At 38.5% G+C, this 22,065-nt stretch overlaps 1 protein-coding gene across 1 annotated transcript in view; it reads left to right on the forward strand.

Annotated features, from left to right (window-relative positions):
• Positions 1-22,065, forward strand: part of LOC131974495 (transducin-like enhancer protein 4) — a 45,177-nt gene that overhangs the window by 16,582 nt on the left and 6,530 nt on the right. Inside the window, exons 5-16 of the mRNA XM_059336817.1 lie at positions 877-939; positions 5,302-5,376; positions 6,612-6,813; positions 9,307-9,323; positions 17,838-17,960; positions 18,977-19,030; positions 19,121-19,273; positions 19,570-19,702; positions 19,844-20,031; positions 20,618-20,694; positions 20,796-21,045; positions 21,147-21,394. Of these exons, the coding sequence (XP_059192800.1) occupies positions 877-939; positions 5,302-5,376; positions 6,612-6,813; positions 9,307-9,323; positions 17,838-17,960; positions 18,977-19,030; positions 19,121-19,273; positions 19,570-19,702; positions 19,844-20,031; positions 20,618-20,694; positions 20,796-21,045; positions 21,147-21,394 (1,583 nt within the window). The remainder of the gene's footprint in view (positions 1-876; positions 940-5,301; positions 5,377-6,611; positions 6,814-9,306; positions 9,324-17,837; positions 17,961-18,976; positions 19,031-19,120; positions 19,274-19,569; positions 19,703-19,843; positions 20,032-20,617; positions 20,695-20,795; positions 21,046-21,146; positions 21,395-22,065) is intronic.

Below are 22,065 nucleotides of genomic sequence, written 5' to 3' on the forward strand. Positions count from 1 at the left end.
GTCAGCAAATTCTCACATCTGACAGGCAGAAACCAGGTAATATTTGACAGTTGTGTTTGATGAATAATTTGACTTAATTGATTGTCAAAATAGATGCAGATTAATTTCCTTCCAATGAATTAATTTACTTCTTGTCTAATTATTTTTTTTATCAGTAACCTGAAAAGGTTAAACAGGCCATAAAGCCTTACTAACTATCTCTAACTCTAAATCATTTCTCTCTAGTCAGATTTCTTTGATGACAATCTGCCTTACTTTGAACACTCAATAATAAAGTTTCAGAGAGCGCTACCTCTCTCTGTGGGGTTTGTTTTTTATCTGTTTTGATGACATCGGTGCTAAGCGCTCATTACTGTGCTGCACTTTCCAGAGATCATCTTTAAAACACACAGTGTGGGTGGCACTTTGATGTCTTTTATCTTGCATTTTTCTGCAGATGAAGTTTGAGTTTTTGGTGGTTTTGCTGTTTTCATGACCAATACTGCTCATAGTCCCATTTCTTCTTTTTCTTTCTTTTTTTGTCATTAACTCAAAGAAGCCCTGTGGAGTTTTCTTGTCAACAAACAAAAGTTCTGTTTAATGTTTCTCATTAAAACACATTGTCTGTACTCTAGAAGTCTAACAAACATGTCAAGTACATTTATAGGCCCGACTGGCTGTTACCCAAAAGATTGTCTTTCTAACTGGAAATCTAAAAGCTCTGAACAACTCAGAATGCATCAAATTACTATTGTTTCATATTCCTATTACTTTAATTTAACACACATTACACTGACTGGTTGGGAGCATTTGTAGGTTGTGTGAAGAAGACGACGCCTTCTTGTCTGTTGCTGAATTTAAAAATGATTGTGTTGTCTGCGCCCACCTCTCTTGCAGGCGGAGATCGTCAAACGGCTGAACGCAATCTGCGCCCAAGTCATCCCCTTCCTCTCTCAAGAGGTAAGACTCCAAAATGCCTGTCGCTGCGAGTTAAGAAGGAGGTGGGTGAGAAAAAGAGAGAGAGAGAGAGAGACGGAGGAAGGAAGACAGATAGCACCCATAGAAGGAGGAGAAGTGTGTGTGGTGGATTGTGAGGCAAAACAGACAGATACGAACACACACTGCCATGTACACACACACTCACACACAGATTATCCTGGGCTAATCCTCCCTGCTCGGGATAGGCAGATATGCTCTGAAGTTATTAAATGTCTCCCACTAACATATGCAGGAGCCAGCAGCCAAGTGTGTGTGTGAGAAGATTCTTTGTGTGTGTGTATTTGTCCACCTGCATGCACACTGTAAGTGTGTGCACGTACAGTAGTGGGTGTGAGAGGTGTGTTTCATACCGTATGTTTATTATGGAATCTCTAGGTGTGTGTGTGTGTGTGTGTGTTGCTGGTAAATCCTTTCTCTGGAGGAGTTTAAAATGTGTGTGTGTGTGTGTGTGTGTGTGTGTGTGTGCGCGTGCGTGCATTGAGGGGTGGGAACAGCAGGAAGAAGCGAGTGTGGACTCCAAAGCTCTCCTCCAGATTAGCCATGGATTAGGAGGGTTTAGGGTGGATTAGGAATAATGGCATTAGACTGTGGTGCTGCTACACAGCCCTGAGGCCCGCAGAGAGGGGAGGCAGGGAGAGGAAACGGCTTTCACTGCTTTGTTTTGATGCACAGCCTCGTTTTACTGGGTGTGCATATGAAATTTAGCACAATCATATTATTATTGTGCAGCAAATCACGTCGACTGTGTTTGTGCGTGTGTTTGTGAAAGCTCTTTGTTATTATTTTTATTTTTGTCATTTTCTGATTTTGTTCCTTTTCACAGTTTGGGAATTTGTTTGACAGCAGCTTTGTTGTCATTAATAGGATGATGCATCAGTCAACCTACTGTTTTGAGTTCAATAACTGCTCACAAATATTTTACCCTAACCAGAATCATGCCTAATACATATAATTGTCAATGCTGTAAATACTATATATAAAGCGTTGGGTTTCACAGCTTAAATAACTAAAATTATTATTAAATAATGGCACTAAATCCAGTAAAATCCAGTCTAGTTCGTCTTGACTTAAATCATAATAATGTTGCCTGAAGAAAATGCAGTACACAACGACCCGAAACAAGTCCTCCAAACCGTATGATCATATATGTTGTTTGTTCCTACCCTCTAATAAAACCCACAGCAGCGTTCCAAACTATGTGCCCTTACCGGTGGCAGGAGAAGAACACGTCCTCATACCTAAATGTAATGGTCACCTTTTTAAACATGTCGAATCAAGGTTGTACAGCAACAGATATATGTGCTGCAAATGGAAAAAATGTGCTCCAGAAAGTCAAAACAAATACATTCACACCACAGACTGTATAAATAATACCAAACAAATAGAGAAATTATGCAAAGTCAAAAACACACAATCCCAAAAACAAATGCAACGAGGATGTCGATGATGACATGAACAATTTTGGATCTATAATGTTCTATAATATATCCATGCTACTGTCGCATCCTTACCCTCTCCCTCAGAAAACAAAAGAAATAAAAATTAAAATATCAAGTTGTTTCACTCCCTCTGGAGGCCTGGAGAACTGATTCTGAGTTGACTCCATATGCAGCAGTTTCTCTCCTTAGTGTGGTTTTAACTTTGCATTGTTTCTATATTTGCAGCGTGTTATTACTGATTTTTTTTTTCCTGCAGCACATTTTTTCTTCCGCAGCAAGTTTCTAGTGTTTCTATTTATTATTATTTTGTATTTATTTTCAGGTTTTTTTCAATTGGCACTGTTTCTGCTAGACTTAAGACTTAAGAAGTGACAATTACTAGCCAATTATTAAATGTATCAATTTAATATATTTCTGAATATGAATTTCTAAACATTTCTGAAATGATTTACATTCTTGTTTTTTCTATGCAACAGTGTAAAAGTGTTTCAGTCAGTACTTTACATGGAAGCCTCAGTGATCCACCCACTTTAGAAATAAACAAAACAGCAAATAAGTTAAACTAAGTTATGACAGAAGTAATATTGCCTATTTTTTGTTTTAATTTTTTTTGCAGACATTTGTTCCTGCGTCAACTGTCATGTGACGGACTAAAATGGCAATATGATTAAAAGAAAAGCATCGGATTTGGATGAAATGTCAAAGTAAACAGTTGGTTATTGAATATCAGGTGTCATCCCAGTTTTATAATTATTAAGATTATTGTTAACAATGGAAAATTAAAGCCTATTTGCCAATATTCATCAGAGTGATGGATCTTTTCATGTGGGTGAGTCACGATCAGGCAGGTTGGACTGGAGTCTGCAGAGGTGAAGCTGAGCTTGATGGTCAGGTTCATTTCCACACCGGATAAACTCTTTCATCTCTGCCCTACTTTGATGTTTTGCGCTCCTGGATGAGTCTTTGCTGCTCTCTCTCACCGTCTGGATCTGTGTTTCTCGCTCTGTACCCTTTGGATGACTTTGCCCTGTTAGCTGTCTGTCTCTCTGGGTATCTGTCTCTTTCTCTCTACAAATATTTCTGTTTTCTGTGTGTTGAGATTTTTGCAGTTATACTGGTTTGTGTAACTGTTGAGATGTGTGGGCAGAAAATAGACAACAGAACTGCATAGAATGTATGGTTATAAATGCTGTGCCATAAACATTTTAATTATAAAACTGATGGATGATTAATGTTTCACTACTCTTAAAAGTGAAACATCATCTCCAGCATACAGTACATAATTATATACTGCGCTCCTTAAGATACTTTAGTTGTTTGTATCAGTATGTTTGGCCACTTGTGCTACAGTATATCTTGGACCCTTTAGTAAACATGAATCTAAATTTGCCCCCTTGGACTTCCACTTGTTTGGTTTTCAAATTCTACTCCCCAGAGACAGAATTAACTAGCCTGTGCAAGTTACACTTGACCAACTAGCTGGTACACCCCAATTACTTGCTCATGTTTTTTATCCAGCGAGTTTTAATGAATGCACTGGTAAGAATCAGATTGTGAGGAGGGGCATTTATTTCCCAAATAAAGAGCTTTGATAACTGATGGCATTTAAACTGGATCTGGTACAATAAAATCCTGGAGCTCACTCTGTTACTGCACATTTTTGGCTGGTTTAATGAGATGTTTGTCAGGTTTTATATTCAGTGCATGCTGTTCGGCCTGGGAAGTATCACAGTGTTACAGTATAGCAGGGTATTTAGGAACCCCAACAGTATGATTTAAAAAAAAATAAAGATGCAAGCTTCATGCTACACTGACTGATATGGAGCTTTAGCTAGCAGCAGCATGTAAGTGACATAGAGCTGTGTGGATAATGGCAAAGTTTCCCTACAAGTTTTTAGACCCAACAAAACTTTCTATACAAGATGTGTGTATTCTATACAGCTTGTCAACTACAATGACTTTATCACCTCAGCTGTTTTTTTTTATTTTTTATACTTCAATACCGTCATAAACTGTATAAAATGTTGATAGGCTTTGTCCTGGTGGCTCACCAGTAGAGCACATACTATTAAGACTGAGTGCAACACAGTGGCTCAGGTTGAAAGCTCTTTTCTGCATGTCTCTCCCTTTCATTCTGTGTCTCTACCAATATTGAGTAAACCAGAAAAAGGCCAAGTATAGTGTCTGTGAAGTCACCCATACGATTTTGAAGACTCAAAATGGAGCTCAAAGTGGGTGGCTCCTGTGTCTCCGGACATTGCCTTCTTGCAGACTCCAAACTGCCAGCTAATGCAAAGAAGGGACAAAGAGGTGGAGGTTGGATGAGCTGAGGTGTGGGAAATTAGCGGTGAGCCACCTGTGAGGGCACCCACCTTTCTCTCAAAGTGACCCCACTCATAATGCACTCCGCATTGGCTTTACTTTTTAGCCCTGGAGGTTGCTGCTCGGTCACATATCGTATACCTCGGTGAAATGTCAGGACGGTATGACAGTATGAAAAAATGGATACCGCCCAAGCCTAATAAGTGTTGGGCTGAGTAATGTTCCAGTGTGTGACTAAATGACAGCTGCCATTTAGCTGTGATTCAGGTTTGATATAAAAGCAAACTGATGCCTTTGGATGGAGAAAGCATCACTTTGATGTCACATGTGCAGACAGTATATATCACCATCCTCATTTATTCCAGGGAATTGTGTAGGAGGAATAAATGTGTTGTTGCGGTCCCTTTCTCTTTGCCCATACAGGTCATAATCTCCATAATCCCCACCATAAAATCCAGATGTCTGAATTTAACAGATCTTTTTTTCTCCCTCTAAACTGCTGCTTCAATATCTCACTTTCTCTGATCGTCCCTGTCTGCCTGTCTGTCTGTGTCTCTCCCAGCATCAGCAGCAGGTGGTGCAGGCGGTGGAGCGGGCCAAGCAGGTCACCATGGCTGAACTCAACGCCATCATAGGAGTGGGTGTATTGCACACACACAGACAAAGTCAAACACAGAGTAATAAAAGATGCTGTAAGACAGATCCAACAGAGATAAATATTTCACAGAGAGTAATTGAAAGAAAATGTTTAATACTGGATCTAAACACTAACGCCTAATGCTAAATGAGTGAACCAGTTAGTTGCTTGTTTACGAAGAGAAACACATGAATGCAACAAGAAAGATGAGGAACATTTTTCTACCCTATTCGTTCACAACAGTTCAGTGAATTGGCCAATATTATTAAGCTGCAAAGAGGCTTCAACTTTTGAGTTTTACAGTGTGAAAATATTCAATATTTGTTCATCACAGCAGAGTTTCATGTGCTTTTGATATTTCCAAAAAAGGCACCTGTTGATTGCTTTCTGCAGCTGGTATAGAGACGCGGATTTAAATCGGCATGGCATGTTATCAGCCAGTTTTATTTGATCAGATTATGAGTATCAGCATAAATGTGCAAATAAATAACAAGAAGTTGCAGCACAGAACTGCCAGAAATACTGTATATCGTATCGTATAATCATCTCTTAGTGTTTAGAAATGCGCTTCATAAATTAAATGTATTATTATTATTATTATATGTCCACCAAAGGCAAAGTTGTCTTTCATAAAGTAATTTACTTTTATTTTGGAAAACAAACAACAACAAGAACAACAAAAACAGGAATATGGGCTGATATTATAATTTTTACATTTGATAGAATTGTGATTAAAAATAAAGAAAAATGTGAAATATAATAATAATAAAAGCTTGCTCTCCCAAGAAACCAATGTCTCTCACATTTTTCTTTTTTCACTATGAATTATCCATGAATTGAATATTTTATTCTTGACAGATAGTGTATATCTTCTCAAAACTTTTTTAAAAATCAGTCTCTTCCAAACATATCAAAATGAAAATGAAACCACAATTAACAGAGGATTGTATCTGAAAACAAAATTATTCCAACTTTATGGGTGACCGTGTATTTTTCTTTTCCCCTATTATCCCTCCCCCCCTCCCATCTGTTTATTTTTCTGTATGCTTGGAAAGGTACCAGCAAGACTTTCATTTTTTTATCCAGCTGGTCAGACAATAGATGTTTCAGGCACCATGTGGAGCTCCTTCCTGTCTGTCTCTCCATCCCAGCTTCTTCTTTGTCTTCATCCATGCAAAGTGTTTCGAGTCAAAATGTAGCATCACAGTAATCATTATTTCTGTGTGGTTCAGCAGCAGCAGCTCCAGGCCCAGCACCTCTCCCACGGCCATGCCATCCCCATCCCGCTCACACCACACCCTGCGGGCCTCCAGCCCCCCCTGGCCCCCGGGGCCGGTACTGCCAGCCTGTTGGCTCTGTCTTCCGCCCTGAGCCACCAGCTGCCGCTCAAAGACGATAGGAAACACCACGACAACAACAACAGCGAACACCCGAGAGGTAAGGCCTGCTCTGCATGTGTGTGCAGTTGCTGATGAGTTTACGTGTGTGTGTGTGTGTGTGTGTGTGTGTGTCTTCATGTCTGTAATAAGTCTTAGTGTGCATTACTGGATGTTTATGTGTTAAACAGTCACAATGTGAAGTTTGGTTTTTGTTACACTGCAAACATTTAATTTTAATTTTACTTTACATCACTTGTCGGAATGATGCAAACTCATGAGAGGGGCATGTATAAATCTTCAGTGCTTTATTTTATCTTTTCATTGTTGAAATTTCTGTTATTTATTATGATGCAAGAATGTGACATAAGAGCTTCATTAGATTTGAATAAATCTTTAAATGTTCAGTCTATTTTTCATTCTTACATCCACTGACAGATTATTTATCTCAATAAAGTGCACATACCAGGCTGAAACATCCTATTGTTTATCCCAGATATTAAAAAAAATAAATAGAGACAAACCTTTACAATGTCAGTATTTAATAAAAATGGCGTAACTCTTGCTGTTTAATGTCATTCATAAGCAGATGCTAAACATGTAGGCATAGGCATACATACTAAAGCTTTTATCTTTTGTTCAGTTAATGATCCCAAACTAATTTTACATGTCTGGAATATTCAGTCAAAGTTATGAATTATACCACCACTTGTACTGGCTGATGCTTAATTGTTAGTACTCTGGATGAACAGCAGTTAAAGCAATTAAAAACTGATTTGTCATTATGCTGTTTTAATTGCCCTAATAGGGAGCGATACACAACCACCATGATGCCTCTTTTCTTTTGCAAATGCAGAACGCCTCTAATTCTTCTGTGAGCTGACTTTGAGCTCAAGCATTTAATTACAGTACATAGAGACTGTCTTTGTGTGTGTGTGTGTAGAAACAGTGTGTGCCAGCTCTTAATTACTCTGTTGCAGCATGACTGTGAGGGTTTTTACAGTGCAGTAGAGCAGTTAACCTTGCCCTGCAGCTGCACTAAAGCTAACAGCTGCTAACTCAGGTAATACTTACCCTCCATTAGGAGCACAATCAATAATAATCCAATTCCTCAAGCTGAGTTCCTGTGAATGGGCGGATATGTAGGAAATAAGCGTTCCCTATTTCTCTTTTTAAGTGCAATTCTTTGTTTTAGTGCATGCTGTTGCCAGTTAGGTCACTTTGCTACCAAATATAGTGCCATTTTGACTCCCTGGGCTCCTAAATCTACAAAAACAAAGAGCACCTTTTTAGTAAATAGTGCTGCAGTAATGACGTATTATTGTAGATCAAGGAAGTTAGCGTCACACTGGTTCAGGCAGATGTAGAATGTGAGCAGTTTATAAGTGTTAAAATTTGTCGGAGATCAACAAATCAACAAATTTCTATGTGCGTTTTGAAGATTTGCATGAGGAAAGCTTGATGGAAAAACAACATCCGATAAAACTCTCCAAAAAATGTGCATAAATGTTATAACGATCGCTTGAGGTTTTTTTTTTTGTCTTTCTCGAAAAATAGTTAATGCGCTAAACGATAGATGGAAAGGTTTTTTTCCAAATAAAACCCAAAATTAGAAGAAGAAACGCAATCTCTTCTTCTACTGTTTAGTGACGGATTAGCCTACAGCAACACATTACACTGCCATCTTCTGACGGGAGTATCTTTATGCAGCTTTGTTTACTAAACCAGTTGATGGAAACGTCCCTAATTCGCATCTTTTTTAACATTATGCATCTGCTTATATATCAATATTACATAGCATAATCCTTATTTACCCTGCCATTTCTGGTAAAAAACAAAAAAACAACCTTCCCTGATTTCCAAAATAAGCTCTTTTTGCCTTGATACTAAGTTGGTATCATCATCTGAATTTCACACTCACATATCACAAATAAGGATTTATGGGCGGAGCTTCCTGCAAACCAGACTTTCCCTCTGAGAATCTGCCTGAAACCATTTTTTGCTGGCTCGACAATTTCTCAACCCGTCCCCTACCTGTTATCTTTTTGATGAGTCAGCAATTTGTTAAGGCCCAACCAGTATTTTAAGCCCTTTAGTTACCTTCAGTTTTATGTTTTCTTTACACAATCATTTGTGATGATTATGTAACGTGTATACTTGTGATTATTAATACTGCATATATACATATTTGTGATTTTCATTTGGAAAGTTTACTTGTGTTAATAAAACAATGTTGCTCTTCAAAGTATACAGCTGATCATGTAGTATGTGCAGTCTAATCTAAACAGGCCTGATGATCACATAATTTCCATTGGTAATTTTGTGAAAGAAAAAGAAACTGTAGCTAATGTGACCTAATGTCTTCTTGTGGCTTTTAAGCAGCCTTTGGCAGTGTTTCTCCAGAAGAGAAATGATTGACAACCACCTTTCTCTGTATATGTGCGTGTTTATGTGTGATTTTTTCATTACCTGTCTCTTTTGTGTGTTTGTCTAAATCCATTATTGTGCTTGTTACTGAGACATTAAGTTCTTTTTTTTCTGTCTCCTCCTTTAGACAGAGACTCGGTCAAGGTAAGTCCTTCCTTTCATTCTCTCTGTTATGTGCAGATGTGTTAGCTACCGTCTCATTCTAATCACTCAAACGTTCAAAAAGTAAATTGAAATTCCAGAAGACAGAACCTGCAATTTAGTCATTTCTTCTCTGACCATCAACATTCCCCACAAGATATTTCATTAATTCTCATTCGTACCATACTTGCTTGTGGCTGAAGGCTAATATTTCATATCATATGCAAAGAACATGAAGTAAGACTGGTATATATACCTGCCTTCCTGGTTCACAACTTTTTCAACTATGAAGGAAAAATTAACACAAAGCGAGTACAAACTTACGGTATTACTGTAAATATGTTCATATCATTTCTTGCCATTTATTTTGCAACATTTATTCAAATATATTTTGGTCAACTATATATATACTATATTTCAAGTTAATAGTAGCCTACCATTATAAAATTCTGATGTTACCAAAAATGTTTTTATGTGATATTACAGCATGTTTTTGGGAAAACAATTAAAGAGCAGTATGGTGTGGAAAGCCATTACTATGTATAAAGGAGTTTTAGATAATAATAAGATAATTAAATAATAAGTAATACATTAATCTGATTGTTTGGGGGAGTTAAACAAACACACTGAATGATCCTGACCCAAAATAACATTACCTGCAAAAATATGTTTCTTTTTTTCTTTTTATCTGTTTTCAACAAAACATTCTCATTCCCAACAGTTGCCTTGCGTTTCAAAAAATGGCGCACTTGGTGCCCAGCCCAGCGTCAGTTATAAACGTGTCAGGAACGGTGTGTCAGTTTCCACTTGTTACATGCATAGAGGCTTTTCAAAATAAACTTTATTGACACAGAAAATGTACTGTTAGGTTTAGGCATCAAAAGAACTGACTTTGGGTTAAAACTAATTAAGCACATAACTACTGGACACAGTTATGTAGCTGACATAGAACGGGATGTATCTAAATTCGGAAGTTAATTTACCACCCACACCCCTGCCCATTCTAAATGGACCTTTACACTCGTTTTATCACGTTAGTTGTTGAGTCTATGCTAAAGGCTACTTTGTGCATCTGAAGTAAAAAAATAAAAATAAAAAAAATAAAAAATGCTGAAGGGGACACGGTGGCACAGTTAGTGGTGCTCGCCTCACAACTAGAAGGTCCTGGGTTCGATCCCCGCCAGGGACGCTGTGGGCATTGCCACCTCCATGTCTCCAGCGCCTGCAGGGCTGGTCGGGGTTGGCAAAAGGGCCTTTCTGTGTGGAGTTTGCATGTGCTCCCCTTGTGCCCCCAAGTAACCTCTTACAGGTTACAGGGACCTCTCACAAAAACATGTATTGATCCTGGTCGCTATACAGACCTCCATCTGGTCGTTCGGGGCGCCTGATAGGAGGGAGAGGAACCGGTGGGAATAACGTGACCCTCCTACGTCCCACCGGGGAAACTCCCCCTGTCAGGTTACAAGAAGCGGTCTGCTAACTGTCATGTATTAGGAGGAAGCATGAGATCAGTTCAGGGCTCTCCCCAGGCTGACAGAGATGAGGTAGCGCCCAGGATCATGATATATTAAATGGGTTACAAAAATCGTGGGATAAAAATAAAAAAATGCTGACATAACTTTTTTCCCACCTATTTCCCGGATGAAAAACATTAAGGAATTTAGAAATATTATCCTGGCGAAACTTTTTTTTTCACCTGTTCTTAGGTTATAAACACAAGAGAAAAAATTAGATCACACATAGAAAATGGATTAGCAGATATCTTTTCTCACTTGCCTCTCAGGGCTTCCGTAGACTTCTGCTTCAGGAGATTAGCATCCTCTGATCTGCTTCTTGTTAATGTGTTCCACATTAACCGTCAAAAACAAAAAAATCATGTATTTTAAAACATTTTCATTCGTGGAAATAGAGACAAATTGAAGAAAAAGAAAGAAAAAAGCACACCGACATCTGAGTGAAGGGAAGGAGGGGGCTAAAAGAGGCAGTTCAACAGAGCAACATTACATCCAGCACTTGTAGTAATTAGTCCCTTAAGCTGAGCTTTTTTCCCAAGGCAAACATTTGGTTTGTTGAATACTCAATGAGCAGATTAGCATTTCTTTATTCCGGCAGCCCGAGCTCATACACACACACACACACACACACACACACACACACATGCATGAGTTTAGCAGGTTGTGGGTGTTCTCTGGTGTTTTGGAGGAGGTGGAGACAGGAGGAATGTTTAATATGTTATCTCCTGCCCCCCATGTAGTATATCCTCCTCCACACACACACAGCTGTAGGCACCATGATGGGAGCGATTAGCAGTGTGCCCGTGTGTGTGTGTGTGTGTGTGTGTGTGTGTGTGTGAGGTCGTCAGAAATCACTGGTAAAGATAGAGAGACCAGAATGATGAATGCCTTTCATTAGCGCCCTGTGAGAACACACACAGCCAACAGTCACTTCATGAAACCAATAAGCCCCTTGTCAGTGGTCTACAGTTGCCTTGGCAACAGTCCACAGGGTACAGTGTATGTGAATTGCATGAACATCTGTGCCTTAATGTCCTTGGCTTTAGCACCTCGCTCACTGATAAAGGTATGTGGGTGCAGATGTACATGTGTGTCTGCATACTTATTGTTGCCGTTACAGACAGTCTATTATGTAGTCATGGTGCGTTCAAGGACTGCACCTCCTCAGGCCTGTCAGACGCACTAATCTAATGAAGCTAATTGTTGGTACCAGTGAGGTTTGCTTTTTGTGTGTGTTTGTAATGTTCCCTTTTCAGTCCACTGTGTGATGAAAGGAGACCTGTGTTTGGAGTAGTTGCAATTAATAAGACTTTTTGAATCCACAATGACCTTAAATTTAATCACTCAAGGTAAGATCACTCTTTAACAAAGTCGGCATCCTTGATTATGTACCGCATGTTTAGAAAAAAAGCTTGAGAATGGTTTTCTAATGAGGCAGCTTTCAGGGTTAGACTGACCTTTAGAATGAATCACTTGTTGAAAGTAAACATACTGCAGCTTGTTGTTAGCGTTGCCGCTGCGGTGGCCGTCACTCTTCTTTTTTGTACTTTTTTTTTTTCTCTGTTAAGCTGCAGTCTGTCTCTTTTGTTGATGTCGGGATGCTCTTTTTAAAAAGTTTGTGTACAGTGTGCAGTCCTGCTTGCCATGCTGTGTTGGCTGCAGAATAAGAAACAAATTGAGTCGATCAGAAGGATCAGAGGTGGTAGAGTAAACCAGCTGACTTGAACCCAGCGTTCAAAAGGTTTTTTGGTGTGAACAGAGCCACAGTTTCTGTGGGATAGTGAACGAAAGAAGCTGAGAAACAAAGGACATCAAATACAGGATTTCCAAATAGTAGACACATCTCTTTCTCACACACAGTGTCAAAAGCAACTTGTGATGTTTTTTATAAGGACAACCAGGAAGGTGGAATAAAGAATGAAGATAGTAAAGATTTTATTGACAGTAATGAAGCATGGCAAAGCAAAAAAAAAAAAAGAGACAGCGGAGAGAAAGAAGGGGACACTATGTATGTGCTTTGTTGTGTTTGTTACTGAGAGTTGGTTAAACTACTAGTTTTATTATTCCTGTTTTAAAAAAAATTCTGGGTTACTTATATTACACTATTTTTTAGTGTTTAGTGTTGTTGATTTTCTCATAGACTGCTAAACTTGTTTTTGTATTCCTCTCAAAAGTGACTTGAATTTTGACTTTGTTTTTTTAAATAATTTCTATATTTTGTTGTTTGATTGCCAAATAGACATAGACGAGGGAACATTGCACTACATTCATTTTAAGTGAATGGAACAAGCTCTTGCATGAATTTTATTTATAGATTTATAAATATTTTATATATTATTATTATTATATATATTTATATATATTTTAGACTTTATATTGGACTGTATATTGGACACAGATTACGAGTTAAGACCAGGCTATACTGTCAAAGAATAATGCCCTGCAGTGCATACTTTGTTTGTTTTTGTAAAAAATCTAATATTTAAATATGAATGACAAAGTTGTTTTAATTAATTTGGGATAAATTCAATTGTTTTACTAATCAATAGATATATTAATCGTTTAATTGGAAAAAGTATCAATAGATTAATTGATAGCAAAAATTATTATTAAACACAGCCCTAGAAATGACACTTTGGGGTAGGTCAGTCTCATAATCAGAGATGATTCCTGACCTTGGAAACAACAACATACAGCATCATATTTCACATCTGAGAGTAAATTTTGACATTTTTTGGTAGCAGAAAGGTTAGAAAAGCGAGTTTGAGATTTGAGAGTTGCTGCTTCAATCCTTAGACAGCAGACAGCCAGGATAGAGCTGGGTGAAAGTGAATGTGCAACTCTCTCACAACCACAACTGAGGTGCCCTTGAGCAAAGTCCCTAACCTCCACCAGCTGCAGTGGAGCTGCCCTAAGCAGATCAGATCAGACAGCCTTCAGATGTGAATTGTGATTATGAACAAGAGATTCCTAAGAAGAAGAAAAAAGGTGTGCATTACAATCATTTGTTTGTGGTGTGAAAGCAAACAAACCAACCTCATAATTTAATGATATTACATATCTGATTTCAAAAGCTAAACTAGTAATACATCCATGTACTCTGATCATGAAATCTCTTCAGGAAGCAATCTTATAATTGATATGTATAAAGCTGTGTATACAACCTATTTATGCAAATCATTTGGTAGCATGGTAATTCATATGCATGTCAGCGCGGGTATTTTCCCTGATTAATAGGTGAAAAGCTGTTAAATCTGCTATGCTTCTATCCAAATCTGTGTACTTTGTCAGTTCATTAACTCTATTAAAAAGCGTGCAACAGCAATCCAACAGTAATAAACCTGAATCATTACTGTACAAGACCCCTCTATTCCATCCTGGTTCTACCTGTAAGCCATTATTCATAACATTTGCAGTCTAATAAAACTGAGCTCTTTACGACACCAAAGAACATAAACGTAGACATCAGAAGCCTTAAAGTGCTGTTCTTCTGTCAGTTACCAGAATTAGATTTCCCCATGTGGGCCCTGATGTCCAGAACTGTCCATTTGAGTTTCTTGCTGATCTATATTCTGATCTAACTTCATGTTTACTCTTCTTAGTTCATTTGTAAAAAGTTGGACCAAAACTAAAATGCATGGCCCAGTCGCCAGAAAAACAATGTGTGCATTGTACATTTCTGCAAACTACAGATATGTTGACATTAAGCATTTTCAGCACCATTTGACACAGTATAATAACATCTCTGTCTGTGGATGAAGGTCAGAGTAGTTGGATGAGTCAAACAGACACCAGACACTACCCAGCACACCACTGTTCAGGTCCTGTTTGTGTCCCTGTGTGAAACCTAAAGTTAATTTGAAGTTAATTTTGTTACGTTTTAAGTAAACATGTAAATAAAGTTCTGTGCATAAATGTGTCACATTCTAACGTCACACTCTATGTGACCTATTGACTGTAACTGCATCCAGTAGTTTTAAAAAATTTTTTTTTTTACCCCAAACCCTGATTTTATTCCTAATCTGAACCAAGTAGTTTTGTCACCTAAACATAACCAGGTAGTTTTTGTTTGAATTAAAACGGCGACCTAGTGCATTGGTATGTTTTATTTTTGTTTAGTTTTTTCCCTCAAAGCTTTATTAACGCTATGGGAGGGAATGCGATTTGCATTGCAAAACTTTATGATCTGCAGAAATATACAATGCCAAAATGTATTCTGGTGGCTCTGGAGTGGACCAAATGAAACGAACTACAGAAAGCAATATAAGAAATAACACAAAATTACACAGTAAAGGTACAGAATGTTATCCAAGTGAAATAGTATTCAGATCCTTTACTTCAGTAAAAGCACTATAACCACACTGTGAAATAACTCCATTACAAGTAAAAGTCCTGCATTCAAAATGTACTTAAGGAAAAGTACAAAACTTTCAGCATCAAAATGTACTCAAAGTATCAAAAGTAAAAGCACTCGTTATGCAGAATGGACCCACTGTTTTATATATTCCTGATATATTATTCTGTTATAATTATTGATGCATTTATGTAAGCAGTGTTTTAATTTTCTCAAGGTAGAGCTTATTTTAACTACTTAATATACTGTTATGTGGTTTAATTAAAAAAACAAAACAATTCTAAACACTTTATGTTTTTATGTTAAGTCTCAACCTGAAAAGTACCTAAAGCTGTCGGCTAAATGTAGTGGAGTAAAAAGTACAGTATAAACCATAATATTGTACTTAAGTACAGTACTTGAGTATATGTACTTAGTTACATTCCACCACTGTTTATACTTCACTTTTTATTCTGTAATGCAGCCCAAACATCCTCCTTAAAGGATTGCCTTCACTTTATGGTACTGAACAACAATACTATATAAGGAGACACTTGGTCATTCTGGGCCTCTCATTACAAGAAAGACACCAAAAAGTTTTAGCAAAACTGAAAATTAAGCAAAACAGTGAAGGTTACAGGTATCATTATCAGGACTTGCAAAATCAATTTGAAATGGGAGGCAAATATAATTATGTTGTGCTGGTAAATTAATACTTTCACCCAGTCACACCGCACGCTTCTTCACACTCGCAGTGCTTGTACTGCCAGCGGAGCCTTCATTTGTCTCTGCAGCGAAATTAATTTGCCTTGATGTTTTTCAAAGAGCTAATTTGCAGGCTAATTAATCTAATCAGTCTGGAAAGAGAGAGAGAGAGAGAGAGAGAGAGAGAGAGAGAGAGAGAGAGAGAGAGAGGGAGAGAGAGAGGAAGCTCAACCTGCTCTGTCTCACTCAAGAAGAGACACCTGTGCACACACTGACATCTCAAATCTCAACATTGTTTGCACATACGGAGTACTAAAATGTAAACAGGTACGAGTGCTGGCCGACCACACACACACACACACACACACACACACACACACACACACACACCGAAACCTCACTCCTCCCCCACAGAATCTTTGTCATCAACACTTGCAGCACGGCAAAGGGCAGTGGAAAGGTTACAAGCGTGAGTTAGTGGAAAGGTCGAGTTAAAGGTCCTGCTTTATTTTTCTTCTCTCTGTCCGTCGTGTGCCGGGTAAGGAGAGCCTCCCAATGAGAGAGCGAGAGATCAGCAGGGACAGGCCGAGCAAGAGGGGAAATGTTTAGTTGACCTTATTTTGATCTTTGCCTCTCAAAGAGGATTAATCCTTCACTAATGGTATTTAAAGGATGCCATATTTGATTAAGAAAAGAGAGACATCAATGGATCAACTCCCCCCCTTTTTCTATATTTCAAAAAATAATGCTGCTGAGTTGGAGCCATGAGGGTGTCGTCAAACTGTCGAGGATGCAGCCCGGCTTTGGTGTTGTGTGATACAGTCGAGATGAAATGGTTTTGACAGGAAGGGGTATAGTGATGTGGATATCCAGCCGTGGAGTGGATCACAGTCATTCTGTGTCTGTGCTGTTTGCATTGCTGTCTGGATGCACGCTGGGGCCAGATTTGTCTTAATTTAGCTCAAAGAAGAAGTCTTGACACATTCCCAGGATTTGTAGCATTTAAGTTGTAGCTTACTCTGTGCTTTTCACTCTGTCCTGGGCTTAAGATGTCCGTCATTTTCCTCAACCTATCACAGACTTTAGAAAGGAATAAGAAGTCCCTGTTATTTGCTTGGTAGACTCACTTCAGCTTTTTTTCCCACATTGCATTTATTTGAGAGGCTATTTAGGTATCCAATCAGTAGATTTTATTGCACAACTTAAACCTATTTTTTCTCTAAAGTAGACCCAATGTGTGCCTGTGTTAATTAAAATAAATAATGATTTGCCTTGAAACTCCTGTGTCTAATTTCCTTTGATTGACTGTACTGAATGTCGATATAGACAGTCTATTATGTAGTCATGGTGCGTTCAAGGACGCTAATTTGATTAAGCTAACTGTTGGTACCAGTGAGGTTTGCTTTTTTTGTGTTTGTAATGTTCCCTTTTCAGTCCACTTTGTGATGAAAGGACACTCATTTTTTGGAGTACTTGTAATTAAAAAGCAAGATCTTCATGTGTTTTTTTGCCTGTGCCTTTAATATTCAGATATTCAGACAGACAAAGTGAGAAAAATACAGAACATGTTCTAGTAGAAGGCCAAAATACAAGAAAAGCTGTCAAATTTCCGGATTATGTCCCTTTAATAAACCTAACCCCAATCACAGATGTCAGACCATCTGTGAATACCTGATTGTGTGATGTATTTGGATTGGTCTCCTTTTATTTTATCGTCAATTGGGATTTATTATTATTAGTACTATTGTTTTAGTTATGATTTATTCATATATTTCTTGTTATATGGTGATTATACAGTTTATGGCTTTCTCATCCCTCATGGTCATAATAAAAAGATAAAGATGGTTACAGTATATCATAATGTACACGCAGCATGAATGAGACATTTTCCAACACTCGTGTTTTAAAATGATGATTAATGTTTTTTCACCTCCTTTTTAAGTGTTTGGTTCTTGTTTCTTCCAGAGCTCTTCTGTGTCTCCTTCGGCCAGTTTTCGGACCCGAGAGAAGCACAGGAGTTCAAGCGATTACTCCTCCGAGAGCAAGAAACAGAAGACCGACGATAAGGAGCTGGCCTCTACGCGCTATGTGAGTCAATATTAAGTTTTCTTTTCTGACTCAGTGAGTGCATTTTTATTTTTATTTTAATGTGTTATTTCTGAAGAAAAGGCAGATTTTCTTGATTTGAATGTTTTGGTATCAAAGTCATGGCCATATTGAGTCTCGACTCGAAGAAAGAAAAGGAGTGACAACTTTTTATACAAATCCAAAAAGTTAGCTTGAATGACAGTATGTGAAGTTATGTCACATGAGAAACATTCAGACCCACACTTTTTTTCTTTTTGGACAGTTTGCCATTAAATCAGAGACCTGTCATGTCAAAGGTCATAGCTCAGATTTGAACTCAGTGTGTTGCAGTTTATGACTTGTGCTTTAGCCAGATGAGCCATCTGGATGATCCACAGTGGATTTTTTTTTTTACCTCATTATCATATAATTAAAACTTATATATAACAGGAGATATTTCAGAGGAATGATTAAAATAGTCTTTATGGCCTTCGTTAAAAGCATTAATTAAAACCTCGATTTTATGATCACCCTTTTTAATGACTGTGTCATTTCGATTTTTTATACTATCAAATAAAAGGGATATTTCATTTGATGAAAGAACTGATTATCTTTATTTTTACTGATGGAGAATTTGGGTTAATGTTTTTTCCTATGACTCCTCAGAAAGTGAACATACAGTAGAAGTTTTAAACCCCTGAAGTCCAGCCATTTTATTCAAAATAAAACAAAATACTGAGCGCATGAAATGCTCATACATATATAGATATAGATACTATATGCATCTACATTAACATAAATGTCTTTTTCCTGCATTATATTACAAAAAGAAGTTTCCTTATTGGTGCATATCGGAAACATGATATAACATGATATATCTGATATCTCACAGATATATTTCTCATAATCTAATATCGGCTGATGAACATTATGCATAAACTATACCCTGTTTTGTGTAAATCTAGCACAAATTCTGATAAAAGATGTTTTCACCACAGAGTAAAAGTCAAGTTTGTGACTTCTGTGTGTCCTCCCAGGAAAGTGATGGAGAGAAGAGCGATGACAACTTGGTTGTGGACGTCTCCAACGAGGTACGGCACAGTTGAGCAGCACAGCATCATTTGTGTTAAAAAATAAATCTCTCTCATCTCATCTCTTCTGGCTGTGCTCACCCCCCACAGGATCCAGCGTCTCCGAGAGGAAGTCCTGCCCACTCGCCTCGGGAGAACGGATTGGACAAGAGTCGCCTGTTGAAGAAGGACGCTCCGCTGAGTCCGTCCTCCATCGCCTCCTCCAGCAGCACACCTTCATCCAAATCCAAAGAGATTAATTTGGTGAGTCATTTGGGGTAATTATAGCCCTCTGATCTTCTTTTCCATCATTTCTCAGGGTGGTTTTCTATTTTTAGGCATTCAGAAAAATGTTATTATTGTAAGTATGGTATAAAAACCTTGGATTTTATCAGGAGCAGGAACTACATATCTGTTTGTAGAAAGGCATTTTTATGAGTCATAAATGTTTGTGCTCGTTGTTATGCTGCTTGTGTCTTTTAGCTCTAAAACTCTTCTGCAGAGAGAAAGCTGCTCCATCTGAAGCTGCTGTTTACATTCGTGATTTTTTTGTGTTGTAGAACGAGAAATCCACAACACCGGTATCCAAGTCCAGCACCCCAACATCCCGCTCTGACGCCCCGACACCCAGCAGCACCGCCACCCCGGGCCTGAGGTCTGCACCTGGTAAACCGCCAGGAGTCGAGGTGCTGGGTGAGTGCTGCAAACCTTCTCTGTGTGCACCACTGACATATTGATTATGAATCAGTAAGAAGTTTGATTAAAGTACCTGTTTTTGGAGCTTCTATGAGATAAAAATAGGACCTCTAATGTCACAGCTGTTTTGTCTTGCAGCTCCTGGTCTCCGCACGCCGCTGGCAGTGCCCTGCTCATACCCCAGCCCATTTGCAATGGTTCCCCACCCAGGTATGAACGGAGAGCTGAGTGGAGCTGGAGCAGCCTACACCGGCCTGCATAACATCTCTCCACAGATGAGCGCGGTGGCTGCTGCTGCAGTGGCAGCCTATGGACGCACACAAGTGGTACCCAAACACACACACAGGAACCCAAAATACAAATTTGAACCTGAAAATGATCATACTATGTATCTTTTAAATATTATAATTTACAACTGTTGGCACCATATGTGTGTTAATTATTTAAACGGTTTAAAAACTGTCCTTAACATATGGAAAAAGGTGCCTTTAGTGAAAGAGTATTATTTTATTAGGTAGCTGGCAGAAATATCACCTATTTGGTTGGATGCTCAGTCAGCATTTATTTGGTGATTTTCAGGTCAAAAACAATCAAATTAAAACTGGACAAAATTTCAGTTGACCATATTGTAGTGGTTAAAACCTGCCTCACATTGAAAAATGCAGCAACATTTATAACTTAGATGTCTAAAAATCTTACTTTTATGTTGCCTGGCACTATCATAGATGCCTAGACATCTAGTATAACCCTGGTACTTTATTGTTTATGGTGCACTTAATATATAAAACAGCAGCCAGTTCATGACATTTTCTTCCACTGAGTAACAGAGACACAGAAAATTATCATCTCTAGTTTTTTTTGTATATTTTTCATGTTTAAATCTTATTTTAAACTATTTCTCATATTCTCCAGGTGGGATTCGATCCTCACCATCACATACGTGTCCCTGGCCTTCCTCCCAACCTGTCAGGCATTCCTGGTGGAAAACCGTATGTCTCTTCTCTCTTTAATAGATCGCTCTTTATTTCCTCTTCTTTGTCCGATTGACATGTACCTTTACCCTCACTGCCACCTCTCTTCTGTCCTGTAGAGCGTACTCCTTTCATGTGAGCGCTGATGGACAAATGCAGCCTGTGCCTTTTCCCCCGGACGCGCTGATCGGCCCAGGCATCCCGCGCCACGCACGACAGATCAATACTCTCAGCCATGGGGAGGTGGTGTGTGCTGTCACCATCAGTAACCCGACGCGTCATGTCTACACCGGCGGTAAGGGCTGCGTCAAGGTGTGGGACATCAGTCACCCGGGAAACAAGACCCCTGTATCCCAGCTCGACTGCCTTGTGAGTGAAATATCTTACATACTACATGCAGTGGTAAAAACATGCTGCTTACAGCAACTAGTTTAATCTTTACTTTTTTAATTGTGCGTCTGTGACATCAGAACAGAGATAACTACATCCGTTCCTGTCGGCTACTTCCGGATGGGCGGACTCTGATCGTCGGGGGCGAGGCAAGTACTCTGTCAATCTGGGATCTGGCTACACCAACTCCACGAATCAAGGCTGAACTAACTTCGTCAGCACCTGCCTGCTACGCTCTGGCCATCAGCCCCGACTCCAAGGTCTGCTTTTCCTGCTGCTCCGATGGAAACATAGCCGTGTGGGATCTTCACAACCAGACTCTGGTTAGGTACGGAGCTGGGGAGGCGGTTTGTCAGGGTTTTCATAAGTGCTGGACGATAAACCAAATTTTTGATGTCTTACCAACTTAAAGCCAGTTGTCCCAACCTGATACAATAAAACTGAAAATAGCTACAACGATGAATGCCAACTTCTGAATCCACAGTCTGGTCCAGAGGTCCGCAAATGATCGGTCTACCACCAAAACATAAAAGAAAACATACCCAGACATGGCAGATGGTTTAAAAAAAAAAAGTAAAAATCACTTTTGTGTACTGCTTTTATTCACTGGACACACCAATATAGTGGCCAATATAGTGAGTTATTGAGCTTGAATTAAAATACATTGTGGATTGTGCTGCGATTTTGCACAGATATGATGCTGCAAAGGTACTTTGGCTGCTTTCTTAAAATAATAACTTTAATAATAACGTAAGAATATTGCTGTACCATGATACTTTATACGTACAATGTTATAACATTATTAACCAACTCTAGAAATGAACACTGAGAAAAAAAAGAATAGATTTTTTTTTAAAAAGGAGCTAAATGAAAGTATTGTATGTTGAGTATCAGTCAATAACTGACCATTTAAATACAGAATAAGTGCAAATAAAATAACACCATTTCTAAATCACCCAAGTATTGTCTTCTGCATTATATAAAAACAAAGTTTTTATA

This window comes from Centropristis striata, chromosome 7, assembly GCF_030273125.1.
Source record: "Centropristis striata isolate RG_2023a ecotype Rhode Island chromosome 7, C.striata_1.0, whole genome shotgun sequence".
Classification (NCBI taxonomy): Eukaryota; Metazoa; Chordata; class Actinopteri; order Perciformes; family Serranidae; genus Centropristis; species Centropristis striata.